Source organism: Cinclus cinclus, chromosome 6 (genome assembly GCF_963662255.1).
Source record: "Cinclus cinclus chromosome 6, bCinCin1.1, whole genome shotgun sequence".
Lineage (NCBI taxonomy): Eukaryota > Metazoa > Chordata > Aves > Passeriformes > Cinclidae > Cinclus > Cinclus cinclus.
Genome location: NC_085051.1, coordinates 53342972 through 53360519, shown reverse-complemented (window position 1 = coordinate 53360519; position 17548 = coordinate 53342972). Strand labels below are relative to the sequence as shown.

At 52.3% G+C, this 17548-nt stretch overlaps 1 protein-coding gene across 1 annotated transcript in view; it reads right to left on the bottom strand.

Moving 5' to 3' along the window:
* KIF26A (kinesin family member 26A) overlaps nucleotides 1–5582 on the bottom strand; it is a 95195-nt gene extending 89613 nt beyond the window's left edge. Inside the window, exons 1-2 of the mRNA XM_062494764.1 lie at nucleotides 4859–5582; nucleotides 2369–2614 (exon numbers count right to left, since the gene is read on the bottom strand). Of these exons, the coding sequence (XP_062350748.1) occupies nucleotides 2369–2614; nucleotides 4859–4993 (381 nt within the window). The 5' untranslated portion in view covers nucleotides 4994–5582. The remainder of the gene's footprint in view (nucleotides 1–2368; nucleotides 2615–4858) is intronic.
* Nucleotides 5583–17548: the final 11966 nt, after the last annotated feature.

Genomic DNA, 17548 nt, shown 5'->3' with positions numbered 1-17548 from the left:
TCCAAAGGGTTTTCAACCAGGTGTGGAAACCTTTCTGAATCTGTGCTGAAAGATCTCTTAATTATTATGGCAAAGGAGGTAAATCCTTTGAGAGCAGCATGCTCCAAGCAGTAGCCTTCTGGTGTTTACTCATCCAGTAGCTGTTTAGTTTGACAGTGCATTAGAAGAGCTTTGGAGGAAACTTTGGACTTGCATTGTATGGGCATGAAACTCTTAACAGAGAGGAGCTGCTTTTTCAGATGTCTTGTTATATAATTAAACAAGGGGTGGGGGGGTGAAATCGAGCAAGCTGCCTTTTTGGCACAAACATTACACAGTGCTCACCCTGCCAACATATTGCATCAGATCCCCGCTGCAAGACCAATTAACAGTCAGGGGTTCGGCTACTCAGCTGCTGTGATCTCCCACTAACCTACTTCACACTCACAAAGCAGTAAGTGCAACTGTTTACTACATCTTCCTTCCTGAGGAGCTGCTCACCACACCAGGATTAGAAGGAATCTCAGCTTGCAATTAGGCTACAGGTCTCACAACTGTCAGAAAACGCAGTTCTCAAGAAATTTCAACCATCAAGCCTTACTGCATGCTGCACAGTGAGTAAACTCCGGGTGTCTGTTACTCCGTGCTCAGGTCTACTGAGGTTCTGACACTGTGAAGATTCCCATTTTATTATGTTCCTAGGCATGTTTTGAAACTCTGCAGAAAAGGGGGATTAATTTACCCATCATCAAGTGCTCATCAAGCAAGACCCCAAGACTTGCAGGAAGGAGACCACACAAACAGGCCTTTGCTCACAGGTCTCCTCACCTGAACACCTGGCTGAGGTCCCCAACACTCCTACACTGGGAATATTTTTTTTCCCCATGGCAGAGATTTGCTCACAGATAGGACCCAATGCTTTATGGCAGAGGCCCACCCCAACAACAGGAACGGGGGTTTCTGTGCTCCTCATTGAAGCAGCCTATCTCAGGCACTTCACAAGGGAAATGAAACTTGTTTCCACCATTTGCAGCAATCCAGAAAACAAAAGGTCCAGCAGTCCTGAATCCAGTCAGATAAGATATGTGACCTTTTACACCACAGAAATAGGAGCCCTCTCCAAATCCAGCCAGTCAAAAGAGAGAACTTCTGTCGATTTAAAAAGGCTTTGGATCTGGTCTGAAAATGCAAACCTCACTGTGCATTCGGACACTGCTCCACAATGCACTTCCAAACAAAACTATATTTAGATTCAATGGGAATTCTGTAGATCATACAGGAACTCTTTGAATGAAAATGAAGGTCAGTAGGGTTTGGCTTCCTCTTCAGACCCTCCCCCCCCCATTCTTGCAAACATCTAGATAAGCATTGTTTAGAAAACAATACATTACTTCCAAACGTTATCAAAACTCCAACACACATTTTGTGTGTCCTGAAACAGTCTCAGGGTCTTCTGTGGCATTTTGCACCATCAGCTAATTCTCAGGATCTCTTCAAATGTCTAGGCAAGACTCTGTATCAAGACTGTCTTTTTATACCTTTCAAAAGCTTTGCTCTACTTGTGCTGACAAATTAAAAGGGACAAGGGTAATAAAGGCCTTTCACAGAGAGAAAACAAAGAAAGGAAAAACTGTGCAATTACAATACATGCTAATAAAGCTGCACCTGTGTTAGAAAGAACCTCTCAACATCCTCATGCACTTTCTCCATTCCCTACCGGGTATTAAGCACCACCGTGCAGCACAAACCGGAGGAAAAATGACAGTGCCAGTGCTTGCCCGAGGGACATTAAGGACATCAACCAGCCAAGCAAAATCACAGCCCCCTTAAAAACCATCCCACGCAAAGTTTCCTCCAGCGTCACAGACACAAGTGTTTGATTCTCAGCTGTACTTTATGGGCTTATCGGAAGGAGGAGCTGAACGCCTGCCACCGGCAGCTTCTCTTAATAAGGATGAAGACAAATACCAGTCGCAACACCGCGCCGGCATCCCCGGGGCGGTGCCAGCAGGGCTGGGCGGCCCCCGGTCCTGCGGAGGGACACGGGGAGCTCTTCGAAAACCCGGGCGGCCCCGAGGGCGCGTCCCGGACAGCACCTGCACAGCGGCTCCTCGGCTCTTCCGCTCCTCTTCCCAAGCTCCCTATTTTAACTGTTTCAGCCGGTGGCTCTAACAGCGGGCGAGCGTCCAGCCGCACAGTTTCGCTTTTTGATAGAAGTCCGGGACGGGAAAACCTTGAACTTTTGAAGAACCCTCCTCGGTTGAAAATCCCCGGCTTTACCGTCACGCTTCCCCTCCCAGATCCTCCGGGGATGTACCTGTGACCCCGTGCCAGGCTCCGCGCCGCCCCCTTTCCCCATCCCTCCGGCGGCGCTGGGCGCTGCACTTACCGGCGGGGCGTTGGGCGGGCAGCCGCCGGCAGCCAGCCGGGCCGCCTGTCTCCTCAGCTCGGCCAGCTGCGCCTGGCAGCTCCGGCACCAGCCCCCGGCCGCCGCCCGCTCCAGCGGCCGCGGCTCGGCCCCCGCGGCGGCTCCCGCTCCCTCGGGCGGCGGGCGGCTGGTGCAGCGCTCCTCCTCGGCGGCGGCCGGCGGTCTCTTCCGCGGGGAGAGCTCCCGCACCGCGCTCCCCTCCGCCACCTGCGGAGACAGCACGGATCAGCAACGCGGGACGGGGAAGCAACGCTGCCACCCTCCTCCTCGCGAGGAAAAGAAAAGTAGTGAGGAAGAGTTCAAAAAATAAAAAAAAAAAAAATTAAAAAAAAAAAAAAATAAAGCTCCACCGCGGGGAGGAGTGTTGCAGGAACTTACCCCCGGCGCCCGGGGATCAGGTCCAAGAGCCTTCCTGCCGGCGGCCGCGATCATGATAGCGGGGGATGCTCCCCTGCCCCGCTCCGCTAGTGCGGACGGCGCGGTGCCCGGCGGCGCGGCCGGCCCGGGGCGCCCATGGGGGGCCGGGGGTCAGGGGTGCCAACACTGATCGCGCCGGGTCCCCGCCGCCCGGGCTGCCGCTCTAGGTGATGTTTCCTCCCATGCTGAGACTGGAACGAAGTTTGGGATGGGAGAGGGAAGCGGAGTGAGCTCCCCACGGCGGCACGGGGAAGACCCAAGAGCACGGGAGCACGTCGGCAAAAAAAAGCTGGAAAAGTGCTCCGAGGGCAGGGGAGGAGGAGCTGGGCGGAGGCGGGTGGGGTGGGGTAAGTGGGGCGGGGGAGTCTCGGCCGGGGCGGGCTGCGGTTCGGTTTAGGTTTGGGATAACGGCGGGTGGAGAAAGATGCCAATTCATACGACCCTACGGGATAGTGCCAAAATATATGTGACTTAAATCGTTGCTTCCTTCACACTCTAAAACCCAAGTTCCTCGGGAGTCGGAAAAGAAAGGGCCGGGCGCGGGGCGCGGTCCCGCCGCAGGGCGCGGAGTCAGAAAAGCCGCGCTGGGGGTGCGGAGCAGCTGCCCGCGGGGGTCAAGGGTCCGGCCGGGCTCCGCTCCCCTCGCTCCGCCCTGCGCGGGGCTGGGATGCGGTGCCCCCACTCCGCGGGCAGATGCGCGGTGCCGGGGGGCACAGGCCCCGTGGGACCAACTCTCCCGCCGCTCGGCGGGCGCGACGGGATGCTCCTACACGCGAAAATTGACCTGACAGATGGAGAAATTAACGTTCGCAGCTAATTGTCTACTTGGCTGCCGCTCCGGCTCGTATATTTAGCACTTTTCTCCCTTTTTTAGTTTTTTTTCTCCCCAGAGAGCGGAGTGCGCGCCGCTGTCTGTCACGGGGCCGGGACGTGCCCGGGCCCCGCGGGCTCGGCCGCCGTCCCTGTGGCCAGAGCGCCCCCTGCCGGCCCCGCCGCGCCCGCGCTCCCGCCCGGGACGGAGGAGCCGGAGCCGGAGCCCGAGCCCCGCGCCGGGTGACGGCGGCCGCTCCCCCGGAGATGCCAACGCGGCTTCTGGACTCCTTCCCTACCACCGCGCGAGTGGGTGCTGGTGGTGCGTGGGGTGAAGTGGGCATCACCGAGCACAAAGAGGGGGGGAACACACACGGGGGAAAAAGCAATCCCGTCCCAGGAGGCATCTTTCCGCCGCCGCTTAAACTTTTCCGGCTCTCTCGAGCACGTGTGTGAAGCGCCCCGCCGCTAAGGGTGCATGCCCTCGACCGTGGGCAACAAGCACAGCCCTGAGGCGCGCCCCGCACGGTGGGCAGAGAGCCACCCCCTGCGCTGGGATCGCCAACCCCCGCCTCCCGGACCACCCGCCGGCAGCCCGGGAAAAGTTTGGGTGCGAGAGTAAAGCGGAGACACGGGCTGGTACCCGGGGCTGTCGTGTGCCCCTCTTGGAGCCGCCGGGGAACCGGGACTGGCACAGGCACATGCACCAGGGCGCCGCGCCCCGGCTCCCTTTCTCCCGCCTGCTCCGGGCAATGCTGCTCTCCGGGAAGTTGCTCCGAAATTTCCCGTGCCCAAACAACCTCTGCAAAACCCTCCCGCGGCTCCCAGGCTCGGGTTGGACGGGGCGGGGGATAAAGGGGTGGGCTCCCCGGCCGACGTTGGGCTGAGCCGCGCTGCGGGGCTGAGCAATCTCCTTTTCTTAATAAGTACAAAACCCTCCTGGAAATAGCGGGACGCGGTGCCACCACTCCCCATCTGAAAGCGGGGTCACATGAGGTGCCGCGGTCTCCGCGGGGAAGCCCCAGGAGAGCTTCGGCAGCGCGGTTTCCCCGCGGTTCCCCCGCGCCGCTCCGCGGAGCCGCCAGGACTGTTCGTGGTGCTGAAATCTGCCCGGCACCTCCGCCCGCAACTTCGCACCTCCAAGTTTGCCACCCCCTTTCCGTGAGCCGGCCCTCGACCCCTCCCGGGCCCCAGCTCCCTCGGACCGCGGCAAGGTCCCCTTACCCTGGCTTTCCTCCGCAGGAGGTGGCTGGTGAAGCCGAAGATGATCTCCGAGTCCAAGCACAACGCTCCTATCTCCAAGAGGCTGGGATTTTTCCTCGTGGCGTTGGAGGCATCGGGCGATTTTTGAAAAGCCATAGTTTGGGGTTTGAAATATCCTGCTCCCTGAGCGGAGGCGATGTATTTGTATACACACACGCACACAGAGGGGAAAAAAATTTTAAAAGGATAAAATAGCAGACACCTCCCACCCCTTAAAAAAAAAAAAAAAAAAAAAAAAAAAAGAAAGCCAGACGCGGGTGAGTAGTTACTCCGTCATCTGCCAGGATGCGCCGCCGGGGTGAGGTAGCCAGCAGCCAGGCAGACCCGCCAGTCTCCCTGCCTCTCTCTGCTGCTCTCCGCCGCTCTCCCTCCCGTTTTATCCCCCCTCAGCGCACCTTGCCTGACGAGCGAGCGCGGAGCCCTCAGCGCCCCGCAGGCGCTGGGGCCGCGGCCGGGGCCGCCGCTGCGCTGGGTGCGCGGGGCCGGCAGCGCCCTGCTCCCCCGCCGCCGGCCATCAGCTCGCCGAGCGAGGGGGCTCCCACCGCCCGCTGGCCAGGAGCCCGCACTGCGAGCCTCCTGCCTGCACCCCCCATCCACTGCTGGGTGGGTTTAGTGGCTGGGTTGGTGGGTTGTTTTTTCCCTCCTCCTTCTTCTCCTCCTCCTCCGGGGTGAGCGCAAGGAGGGAAAAGCTGCCAGTGAAGACAGTTTAGGAGGGAGGAAAGACGCGCACAAAAATACGGAGAAAAGAAATAGGGGAAGGTAAAAAAAAATATAGGGGAACGTTAAAAAAGAAATTAAAAAGCCTGAGGGAGCAGAGTAAGGCACTTTCTGGAAAGCACGCGACCTTTCACTCCGCAAAAAGCTTCCCCCTCTTTCTCCCCACTGCTTAATTGTATTTGCAGTGGGTGCGGGCGGCAGGAGGGAGCGAGCTCCTCCACATCGAGGGGCCGAGACACAGGTGCCCGATGGCTGCTCCCGGCTCGGGCAGCTCTCCCTGCAGGCTGCCTCTCCTCCGCCGCGTCCCAGCCCGGGGGCCGGCCAGGGCTCGGGGATCCCCGCTGAGGCGCGGCCCGTCGGGGAGGGCGGGATGGATGGAAGCGGGGAGGGGGCCCCGGGCAAAGCGCTAATCCCTTCCCATGTATTTTCCCGCTCAACAAATAATCCCACCCCCCGACAACAGCATTATCCAGCTTCATATGGCCTGCAGTGAAAGGGAGTTGAATAATCTGTTTATCCCGGCTCCCTGCCGCCCCCCCCCCCCGCCCGGACACCGGCTGCTGCTGCTGCTGCCAGGGGCAGCCGGGCCGGCTGCTCCCACCCGCAACTGCGTCCGGGGCAGGGCTGAGGTCCTGCCCCGCAGCCCGGCCCCGGCTGGAGCCCGGAACGTCGGGAGGGAGCCACGGGACGGTGGCGGCTGCTGGGGAGAGGGGAGAGAAGGAGGAAAGGAGGGATAGAGATGAGGAAGGGCAAGGGGAATTGAGGAAGGAAGAAAGGAAGGAGGGGGGGAAGGAGGAAGGAAAAGGAAATAGAGGGAGAAGAGAGAAAAGATAGAAGTCTAAAGTCTCTGTGGTCATGAAAGGACACCATAGTTTATTCTGAATATCTTCAGTTGTCTGTTCTGGGCTTCCCAGCTCAGGATGATTCTGTGTTAGATGAAGGAAGTGGGTTAATGGGTGTCTCTGTAGGACAGAGGGTGTACAGACGTAACAGACAGGCACTAAAGCAGTGCTGAGAGGGAGGAGAGGAGGGTGACAGTGGTGGGATGCTTTCAGCAAAATTGCAAGGATTTGTTTGGCTCCTCACTGCATTCTTTCCTGATGTCCAGCTATCAGACCAGAGACATGCCATTGTGTTAGCTGGTCCCTGAACCCCTCTGGGAATGGTGTCTGCAGGAACTCAGTGCCTGGGCTACCTTGCCTGGACTCACCCTCACTCCCCCCAGCTTCCTGTCTTGCTGTGCACCACTATGCATTCAAAGTCTTCCCCCACCCTCCCCTGCATAAGGGAGATGTTCTCCTAAGACAGAAGATCCCCGTGCTTGGAAGGCCTCACGTTACCAAGGGAGTAGGAAAAAGTGGGTGAAAAGGAATGCATAAGGAAAAACTATTCAAGCAAAATGGTGGTATGGACGTCAACAGTACAGGTAAAATCTATCCCCACCCAGGCACTCAGTTCAGGTGTTCTGCATGAGGTAGAACAGTGCTCACCACCAGAACCAGAAGTGTGAAATGTTATTTCCCATTCACTGGTGTCTTTCCCACCTTGGCTTGGAAACATTCAACAGCAGAGAAAAACACAGCCAGACCAGGAAGGCATGTTGCCTGTTCTGGAGAAGCCTTAAGGCATCTATCCCCATCCCCCACATTTTCAGACCAACCAAATTTAAGCACTTACACCATGCTCAAAGACAGCCCAGGCCTTTCCTGTTCTCATGCCACCTACAGCCCACCATGACTCCCTTCCCCAACACAGTTTATCCCTGTTCCCTGACTCTTGGCAAAGTCCCTAGGAAGGTCTGGGTCTAAAATATGAGCAGAATGTCAGGCACTGAGGGTCTCTGTGCAACCCCAACCTCACCCCTAATCCTGGAGAGTCTCCCTTTAATCACCCCTATCAAAACAACTATCTCCCCACCTCACTGCCCTCAGGTGTCTTGCCGATAAACAAGCTGAAGGGAAAGTTATTACCTTTTATTCATGCTGTCTAAACTAAAGTAAAACATCAACAGGGTGACTCTACATAATATACTAGATAAAGTCCATTTTTCTTGGGCCCTCTGAAAGTGATCCCTGAGCATTAAAATGGGTCTCTTAATAAATATCTTATCTCCCTGCTACAGAGCCCTGGCTGCAGATAACCAGACAGCCATTATTGTACATCTGAAATAACCCCATTTCCATCAGGGCCACTTCAACCAGGCTTCTCTTTAAAGACCCCCCCTTCTTCCCCAAGGAGAGGTAGGAAAAGGCTTGAACCTTCCTGGGTGGGGGATTTCATCCAAGTCCCCAAGCATGATGTGGTGTTACTGCATTGCAATTCATTCCTTCCCACAAATAACCATGGAGCAAGGCATTCTTCCTGTTAGCCACAAGACCAAATCCATCCCCCTTGTGCCCTGCTTTGGGTTGAGCAGTGCTGGGCTCCCACAGTTCTGCTCCCCTGGGTCTGCTCTGCAAGCAGAGAGAAAGTTGGGCAGGAGATTAGGGACACAGCAGGCAGCTCCCATCTCGAGGGAAACAGCCTTCCCAGTGTGTGCATCCCAGGCTGCAAGGTGATGCTGTACAGGTTGCACCGGACTCCTTTATTAATACACCATACAGGTGATAGTGGATTTATTAAGTATATTGCTGTGATTTCACATTTAATTTACTAAGAATACAATGGTTTGGACTAGAGGGCCCAAGGGAAATCTAGGCAAGAGTGAGCAAAAATCCATGAAATTCAATGTAGCACACTAATCATGGAGGCATTATAGTATTAATTGCTATAATGATATACTTCTAATCCTATCTTACACTGCACCACATAATTTCATTGGGTAAGAGGGGAAAGGAATTAAATTTAGCCCAATACAGGCAAGCATGTAACTTAATAGAGTAGTTTTACTCCAGCACACTCAGGGGTTTAGGGCTGATGTCACATAACATGGTCAGCAGCAGGGAAGAAGGATGGTGCAAGACTTTTGACACCCTCACTGAAATCTGGAAGCAATATAGAAAAGTGATAGATATCTGCTTTTCGAGAGGCAACCTGGCCATATAAAGGATAATTAGAATTCGTTGCAAAGATGATTTATCATGTCTATCATTGTGCTTGAAAAGGCTAGGTCACCCATGAATGCTGATGAAATTTCAAAGATCTACTCCCCAAGGACTTTCTGCATCTGCTGCCCTCTGAGATGGGGAAATAGCCCAGGGCAAACTTCTCATTAATACTGCAGGAAAATATAAGCATTTTGTCCGACATAACATTTTTCTTCAGTATTATACCTGACACGATCAGACCTTTAAATAACGTGGTAATAAGGCTCACTTTAAAGTTCATGTACATGATGTTGTGCCCCCCTCCTTCCCGTTCTCCCCTCCCTCCCCCCGGTTTCAGCTGGGTAGTACCTCTCTCTAACAAGCCAACGTTTTGACCCGAAACACACTTTCTCCCGTAACAAATATTGTGTGAGGTGGGCGGAGGTGGTAAAAGTAGCTTTTGATCTTGTTTGTATAATATGCAAGAGGACATCAAAGCGAGGGAAGAGGAGGGAGAGAAAGGAAAGCAGAACAGGAATAACCCTAGTCAGTGGAACACCAAATAGCTCATGAATAGATAAATAAAACATAATTAGGAAAACACGATAAATGAGTGGTTCTTTAAAGAGAGCGATGGCGAAGCGGGCTGGGATGGTGGGCAGGAGAGGCGGGCACAGCCCGATTCAAAGCCGGCCCCGAGGCAAACCAGGAGGGGCCCGGATTTTAGAGGGGGCAGCAGGACCCCTCGGGGACCCCCTTCCCCGGTCCCGTCCCTCTCGGGGAGCCCCGGGGCCCGCGGGGCAGCCGGAGAGCTCCGGCGATGTCCGGACCCACTCCCTGCGGCTAAAGGGGAGCTGCTTCCCTCGGGGCGCTGCAGGTTTCGGGGCGTTCCCGGGCTCTCTCCACCGCGGGCTGCCCGGGGGCGGGGGGCCCGTTTGTTTTGGGATGGTTTGTTTGTTTGCAGTGTGGCCTCCCCTTTATGTTGATCAGGCCGACTCTGGATTTAATTGATCTGCGGGGCGGGCAGTTGAGACCATCAAGGGAAACTTCAGCCCCTGCAGACTGCGGAGAAAGTAACGATGGTATCGGTGAAACCGGCGCGGAAGGCAGACACAGCCCCCCGCCTTCCCCCGCGCCTGTTCACACGCAGGTGGGGACGCGGCTAGCCCGGAGGAGCTGGGGACGCCCGGCTGAAGCTGCGGGGCTGGACTGACTGCCTGGGACACCCCTGGGACCCGGGGGGAAGGGTGTTCGGAAAAGCCCCCGGCCCTCTCCCAGTTAGGAGGGTACCAGTACCAGATCCGGGATGACTGCAATGGCTCAGCAGGGACTCCGCAGGCGGGATATGCCTGCACCAGAGGGGATGGGGGACACATCCCTTTAATGAATTTAACCACGCGGAGAAGTGTGGCTAAATTCACCCCCAGAGGCAGATTTCCTCTCTGTCCCCGAGGTGAGTCGGACTACCTAACTCCATCCTGCCTCCGGGTAGCTCTCCTTCCAGCTCTGTGCTTGGGTGCCTCTTCCTGGAGCTCTGCCCTCTGCTCAGTGCCCTCTTAACAGTGCTTCCTCACCCCACCTGTTGTCCTGCGGGGCCCAGCCCAGCCTACAAAACCCCTTTTCAGTTCCCACCACAGTAAGGGGCTCCAAGACCATGTCCCGCCTGCACTATGGGCAATGCAGGCCAAAACGTGGATATCACCAATCTGGAGCAAAGCAGGCGCTTTAGCAATCCCCAGGTCGTGACCTGCCTTGTAGGGAGAGCTGGCAAAAAAAAAAAAAAAAAATTAAAAAAGAATAAAAAATAAAATAAAATAAAATAAAATAAAAAACAGCTTGGTCCAAGGGCTTTCCTGTTCTTGCCTGGGCTTGGAGTTCAGAGCTGATCTCGGGTCTGCTCTGTCTTGGTCTCTTGCCTCTTCATGACCTGCTCTCCAACAGGAGATAGAAAGCCACCCTGTAAACAACTGGTGAAGGTCAGGGGAAAGAAAGCCTCAAACCACTTAATGAAAGACAGTTACAGACAATCTTTTGCTCAGTTGTCCGTGTCTGGGAGGCGTGGAGATCTCTGTGTTCAAGCTTTTTAATTTCCATTCTAATTTGCAAGTCATAAAGAGAGACAGTATGCCCGTCCATGGTCTCACGTTTAATTTCTTGTCACCCTAATCATTCCAGTTTAACCTTCACTTGCTTGACTATGTGTTTGTTCTGCTCAGCCCTAGTTACCTACCACCTCCTCTGTGTAACAGCTTGCCCAGGCACATTAGTAACATCCTGCTTGCACTGTAGATTTTGGGTTCTAGTACTATTCCAATGACTTCTACCCAGGTGCAGCTGAGCAGATACAGCCCGTAGGAAGAGTGGAAAAGGGAAAAAACAAACAAACAAACAAACAAAAATTTAAAAAAAGAGATAAATCTCAAATCCCACAACTGCCTCCTTTAAAATGTTTGGTGGCGCGTTTTTTTAAAGGGGAGGGTAGGAGTGAGGATTACTTTTTCCGTGCTCTGCCTGCCGCTTTAGAACCGCCTTTCCCCCCGGTGCGGGACACGGTTCCGGGGAGACCCCGGCACGGCTGTGCAGTACAGGGTGTGGGCACAAAGGCTGGTCCCCTTCCCGTGCTGCCGGCAGGGACGGGAAGCCCGCGGCGGCTCCCGGGGCTGGAGCAGGGCGGTGGGAGGGGTTCAGCACCCTGGAGAGCGGCCCCGCTCCGGCTGAGCGCCAGCGGCCGCTCCCTCTGCGGGGGAGCCGAGATTCCCGCACGACTCCGCCTCAGCGAGGGGCAGATGTCAAAGAAAAAAAGACCTTTTGACAGCAGCTGGGCGCTGTGGCTCAGTGTCCTTGTGGCTTTGGCAGAGGGATCGAGCGGGCTGCGAGGGATTGGTGGTGACGGACGCTCCCGCAGAAGTGGAGCTCAGAGGATTGTTCTGCTCTCTCCCGTGACAGGTTTGCGTTTACCAAGCCCGCAGAAACAGCGTGAGAAGCAAGGAAAATCACCTGTTCCTTAAACAAGGCATCAGCCCCGCGCTGCCCAGCTCCAGGGTGCCATAGGCTAACTCGCCTCTGCAGCAGGGGTGTGAACTGGCATTGACCAAGTGTCCTCCTCTTCCTCACATTAGCCGAGTGACTCCCGATGGCCGGGAAATCCTCCCGTGGGGCTGTGAGAATCCCTGGCAGCAAACGGAAGCTAGGGAAGACTTCATGCAGGGGAGAAGGCAAAGAAAAGGGAACAAATCAGCGCTGATTTCTAGCCTTAATCAAAGAGTTCCCCATCTCCCCAGTAGGGTGCACATAGCGGCATTCCCAGGGACAGTCTGCTTTGTGACAAAAGGCTCGCTTTAAAAGCAAGCATCGATACAACCATATTTCCATCAAAGGTAAAATGGCATCACAACAAACATGAGAATATCCAAGGAACCGCAGCAGAAATATTCCGTTTTGTTGGCCATGCATAGCCTGGAATTGAAGCTTCCTCCCCTCCCTTATCCTCTCCTACACAATGAAGATTATATCCTAAGCAACAAAGTCAAAAAATGTGCTACAGAGAGCTCGGTGAGGCCTCATCTTGCATAAGTGGAGCTTACCTACTGAGAAATTGCTGGTTTTATTTCCTCCACTACATCAAGTCTCGAGTGCATTTTTCTAACGGCCCCAACCAAAGTCAACATATTAATTCTTTAACCAAGCAGAGAGACTCAAATTTCCAAATCAAATTTTGAAATATATTTATTTGAAAAGAGAAAACTGTGTCTCTCAACAGAGAAAAGGCTGGTTTGCCAGTGAGAAGTGCAGAACAGGGCAGGTGTTTATATTTCATCAACCGAGTGGCTCCTCAGAGCAGGTATCACTCGCTGAAACATGCACACAGGAACTTTTTGATTGAAAGACAGCGGTAATCCTGAGAACTACACCAGAGGTGCTGTATTCCCAAACCTGGGGAAAGACACATACCAGTGAGTATCCATCCATCCATCCATCCATCCATCCATCCACCCACCCATCCACCCACCCACCCATCCACCCATCCACCCATCCATCCACCCACCCACCCATCCACCCACCCACCCACCCATCCACCCATCCATCCATCCATCCATCCATCCATCCACCCATCCATCCATCCATCCATCCATCCATCCATCCACCCACCCACCCACCCACCCACCCACCCACCCATCCATCCATCCATCCATCCATCCATCCATCCATCCATCCATCCACCCATCCATCCATCCATCCACCCACCCATCCATCCATCCACCCACCCACCCATCCACCCACCCACCCATCCATCCATCCATCCATCCATCCATCCATCCATCCATCCATCCATCCACCCATCCATCCGTATCCCGCGGTGCTCCCGGGCCGCCCGCGGCCGGTGCTGGGCGCTCCCGGCAGGTGGCGCTGCCCCGTCAGGAACAGGCCGGGACGCGCCGAGCGGGGCACGGGCGCCCGCGGTCTCCGGGACACGGTACCGGGACACGGTACCGGGACACCGGGAATGCCTGCATGGCACTGCGGGAATGCGGCCGTGCGCTCTGCACGTTAGAAGAGGTCCCCACATAAAGCATACTTCACAGAACCACAGAACGGTTTGGGTTGGAAACGGCCACTGGAGGCCATCTGGTCCAACCCCCCTTATCAAGCAGGGTTACTTGAAGTAGGTTACTCAGGATTGTGTCCAGACAGCTTTTGAATATTTCCAGTGGGGGGATTCTACAGTCTTTCTCGGAAGACTGTTCCAGTGCTCAGTCACCTGCACATAAAGAAGTTATTCTTCAAGTACAGGTGGCAGTTCCTGTGTTCCAGTTTCTGCCCACTGCACCTCATCCTATGGCTCAGCAGTACCAAGAAGAGCCTGGCTACATCCTCTTGACACTTCCCCTTCAGATATTTACATAGACTGGTGAGGTCCCCTCTCAGTCGTCTCTTCTTGAAGCTAAACAGGCCCCGCTCCCTCAGCCTTTCCACATGAGAGAGATGCTCTTGTCCTTAAAACATTGCCACTGCCCTCCACTGGATTCACTCCAAGAGCTCCATGTCTCCCCCATATTGAGAACCCAGAACTGGACACAGCAGCACATTCTGAGCCACTGATCACAATCCTCTGAGACCTGCCATTCAGCCAGTTCTCAATCCACAGTGTCCAGTAAATAAACAGCAGATCATCAATAGTTCTTCCTCTCCCCACCTCACCCCACCCCATCCTGCGTGAAGGTGGTTTACAAATGAAGTTTTAAGATCAAGTGCCTACATTAATTTAATAATCAATTAATTGACTGATCTTCTTCAGAAAACCCTTCTTTTACTAGTTATTCATCTTTTGCACTGAATTTTTGGCTACATATGGTCTTTTCTCTGTCCTAGGATAGAAAGGGTGAAGACCTGAATCACTGTCAGGGCACTGACAGCCTGAGAAAGAAAAGGAGAATCGATGCAGTTTTCTGTGAAACAAGGCAGAAAGGGGGTGTGAGAGAATCAGTCTTGCACATGGAAAACATTGCTGGAGAGCCTATGACACAAAAAGTGATGACAGGTTCTTGCAAAATATGACAGTTCAAACTCCAAATGGTTCCCTAAAGTGGAAAAGCACTCCTTCTGTACCCATTCTGACCCAGACATTTTCAAGTTACAAATACTCTACTGGAACATGAGGCTCCTATGGGCTTACCAATGTATTTCTGGGCCATTGTGAGCTAGGAGTCAGCATTCATGGGGGAAATGAAGAGTAGGACCAGCTACAGCCACGGGCAAAGCAAGCAGTTGTCTAGAGCAGCAGGCTACCAGACATGACCAAATGACCACCAGCTCCAGTGCCTCTATTCCCTTTGCCAAAGCTCTAGAAAGCCAGGCCAGAAGGTGTGGACCCTGCTGTGGTAAAAGGAAGATTTTTTGGCCCTCATACAGGCAAGTTTCCACCACAACTGTAGGGACACCAAGGCAGAATTCCCCTCCCCCCCCCCCCCCCCCAATATTTTTCTTTCCTATTGCAGAAGACACCTGGCCAATACCCTTATTTACAGGACAATGTGTCAAATTTTGGTTCATTTTCCTGCATAGCTGAGAAGCTTTCACTCAGCTCTGCTAAACACATCAGGACAAAAGAGTTCATCACATAACAGATGCAAATTGATCATTCAAACAAAGAAAAAGTTTGTTTCCAGTGGGGAAGGACAGAATTCAGACGCATCTCCAGAAGACTAAAACAATAACTGGGAGAGGCAATCTCCCTGGTTCACTGATTCTTCTAACTAAACCATAACTGGGTCTAACCTGGAAAATCTAGCAAGAGATTTGAGCAACAAAGGTTACTTTATCCTCTGGTGATCCTTCTGGCAGGTGGGAGTAGAGGAAGAGGTTAGAGTGGAACAGGATTTGGGGAATGCAGTCATGAAGAAGAGGCATGAAGATGAAAGGATACAAGAGGGCAAAGAGAAATAAACAACGAACAAGCAAAGGTGAAGGACAAAAAGTTAGCATTACCACACAGAGGAAGATGCCTCACTGGGAGAGACAGATAAACCTTCATTGGAAAAGACCCCAGAATAAATAAATACCTAAGACACTTTCTTTTCTACCCCTTTCCTAAGAGAGTCATCCCAAATCCCAGACCAGGGCATCCACCCCCCTTCTTACCTTCCTTTCACCTCTATTATCAAGCAGACACAAACATGAGCTGAGTACAGCACAACAAACACATTGCCTGGCTGCTTTCCTAGGCCAGCACCTCCCCACACCAATCCTGCAGCAAGATACCCATCCACCCAGTTCCAGGCCACCATTTATCTGCTCCACAAACAGTAAGAGCTTCCAGCTCCTCTGGCAACACAGCAGCTCTCCTGGCCCTACAATAACCTATTATTTTCAGCTTCTTAATAGATCTTGCTCAATTTCCAGTACAGAGTCAGGAACAACCCCAGTTTATACAAGATTGCACGTAGTCTCCCCAGATTCCCAACCACTCAGAAGTTATTCATACCTATCAGGATGGTGACAACAGTAAAGTCTTTGGTTATACTGCTGATTTACCTTGGTAAAGATGATGATAGTTTCCATTTTATCAACATCAGTGACCCAAAAGTCATGACTGAAAGCACTCAAATGAAAGACTTCAGGCATCCAGATTAGAGCCTACAGCACTGGGACTTCAGTGGTTCCATCTTCTCTCCAGCTTGGACAAATAGGGTGACACAGCACATGCTACCACCAAATGGCCCTCTTCTACTTTGCTTTTTTAACAACTCTCATGTGAGAAGGAGAGACACAGGAGTGGATGGTTTACCATTACAATTAGGTCAGCTCACAGTCTATTTTTTTTCCTTTACTGCTTCATTATATGACTGCTGGTACAGCTAAATGTGGCAAAGCAGCTCCAGGGACACAGGGCCCACAGGTATCTCCTCTTGTCTCTGAGCAAACTTCTGTCCCAGGACAGAGCAGCTGCTACCAGCAGCAAAGGCTATCTCTTGCACAATGCTCAGCTGCGCTGAAAAGTCAGCTCTCAAAGGAAGATGGGCAGCAACTTATTATAATTATATTCAGAAAGTTTCTCAAGAGACATTATATAAAAAGCTGATTATAATCTTTTTGTTCTTTCTGGAACTTGAGGTACATGGAAGACTGTTAACAGATGCTCTCAATAGAAAGCCACCTGAAGCCTCTCTTCTGTCAAAAAATACAGTTTTATGCAAACACATTCTGGATTTGTTTCTATTGATCAATAAGTAATAAGTAATAAATAACTTCATGGAGCCATATCCACAGGCTCTGTCATAGAAAAACTGTTCACTGATCACTATAGCATCACTAAATAGTATCTAAAGTCACAGTTGCATGGGTTCAGACTGACTCCAGCCCAGATGTGGTAAGTATTGGACAGACCATGAATACTGGCAATGCCTGTATCCTGGATGCTGACAGGCTGAAAGATGAAGTATCTTTCATGTTGACTTTCTAGACCACTTAAAATTAAGTCTAAATATGAATTTCGGAGCTAAGTTTAGTCTTTGAGTCTGGAAAGGCATGACTTTGCAGGAGGCTGGCCTCTCCTGGAATATTAAGTCCTTAATACACAGTGTGCACAAACATAAAAATCCAGTGCTTGTTTTCAAAGTAGTGTGGTCACTCTGTTTTTTTCTATAAACCCTCATTACCAAATGGAATGCATAAGAAGAGCCAAGAAAAATATGTTTGTATTTACTAGGGAAAGAAAAATAGAGAGGGAAGACATGAACAGCATTATTATATGTGATGAATCTCCTGTTTATTTTAGAGTCTGGAAATTGCCTTATTTTTTCAATTGGACCACGTGTCCTTGTTAAAGATGTGTTCCACTCCAAACCATCAATATTCCAAGGACATCCTATTAGCAGTGTCATAAAAGAGAAGGAACTAGATTATCCCAATGGAAGGCCTTAACACTTCCTCCTGACATGGGCTACATTTGATGTAAGCGGGTCTTCTACACTCCCTCCATAGCAAAGGAGATTTTGTCCAGGAGCCTTCCTACAGCCTTCTGTCCTCCCTTTGGAGATGTCTGCTAAGATAAGCCTCACACACATGCCATCTAAAATTGGTGTCATGTGAATATCCTCTTCTGGCCTTACAAAATTCAACTCTATGAAAACAATAAAACACTATTCTTTAATTTGACATGAACACAAAACAGCCTTCACGATTGTGCATCTGAATCTGGTTAGAGGGACCATGGGATGCCACCACTTTGACCTTTAGTACTTGGCACTGTGCTGCTCAGGTACAAGGCCAAAACTGGTCCCAAAGAAACCTGCACAGCTCTGTTGAGTCCACACCAAGCTAGATGTGGCACAGTAGAGTATGGCCTGATGAGGCAAGTTTACACATAGGCTGCAGTGAGAACCTCTTGCTGCCAGAATTTAAACAGCTC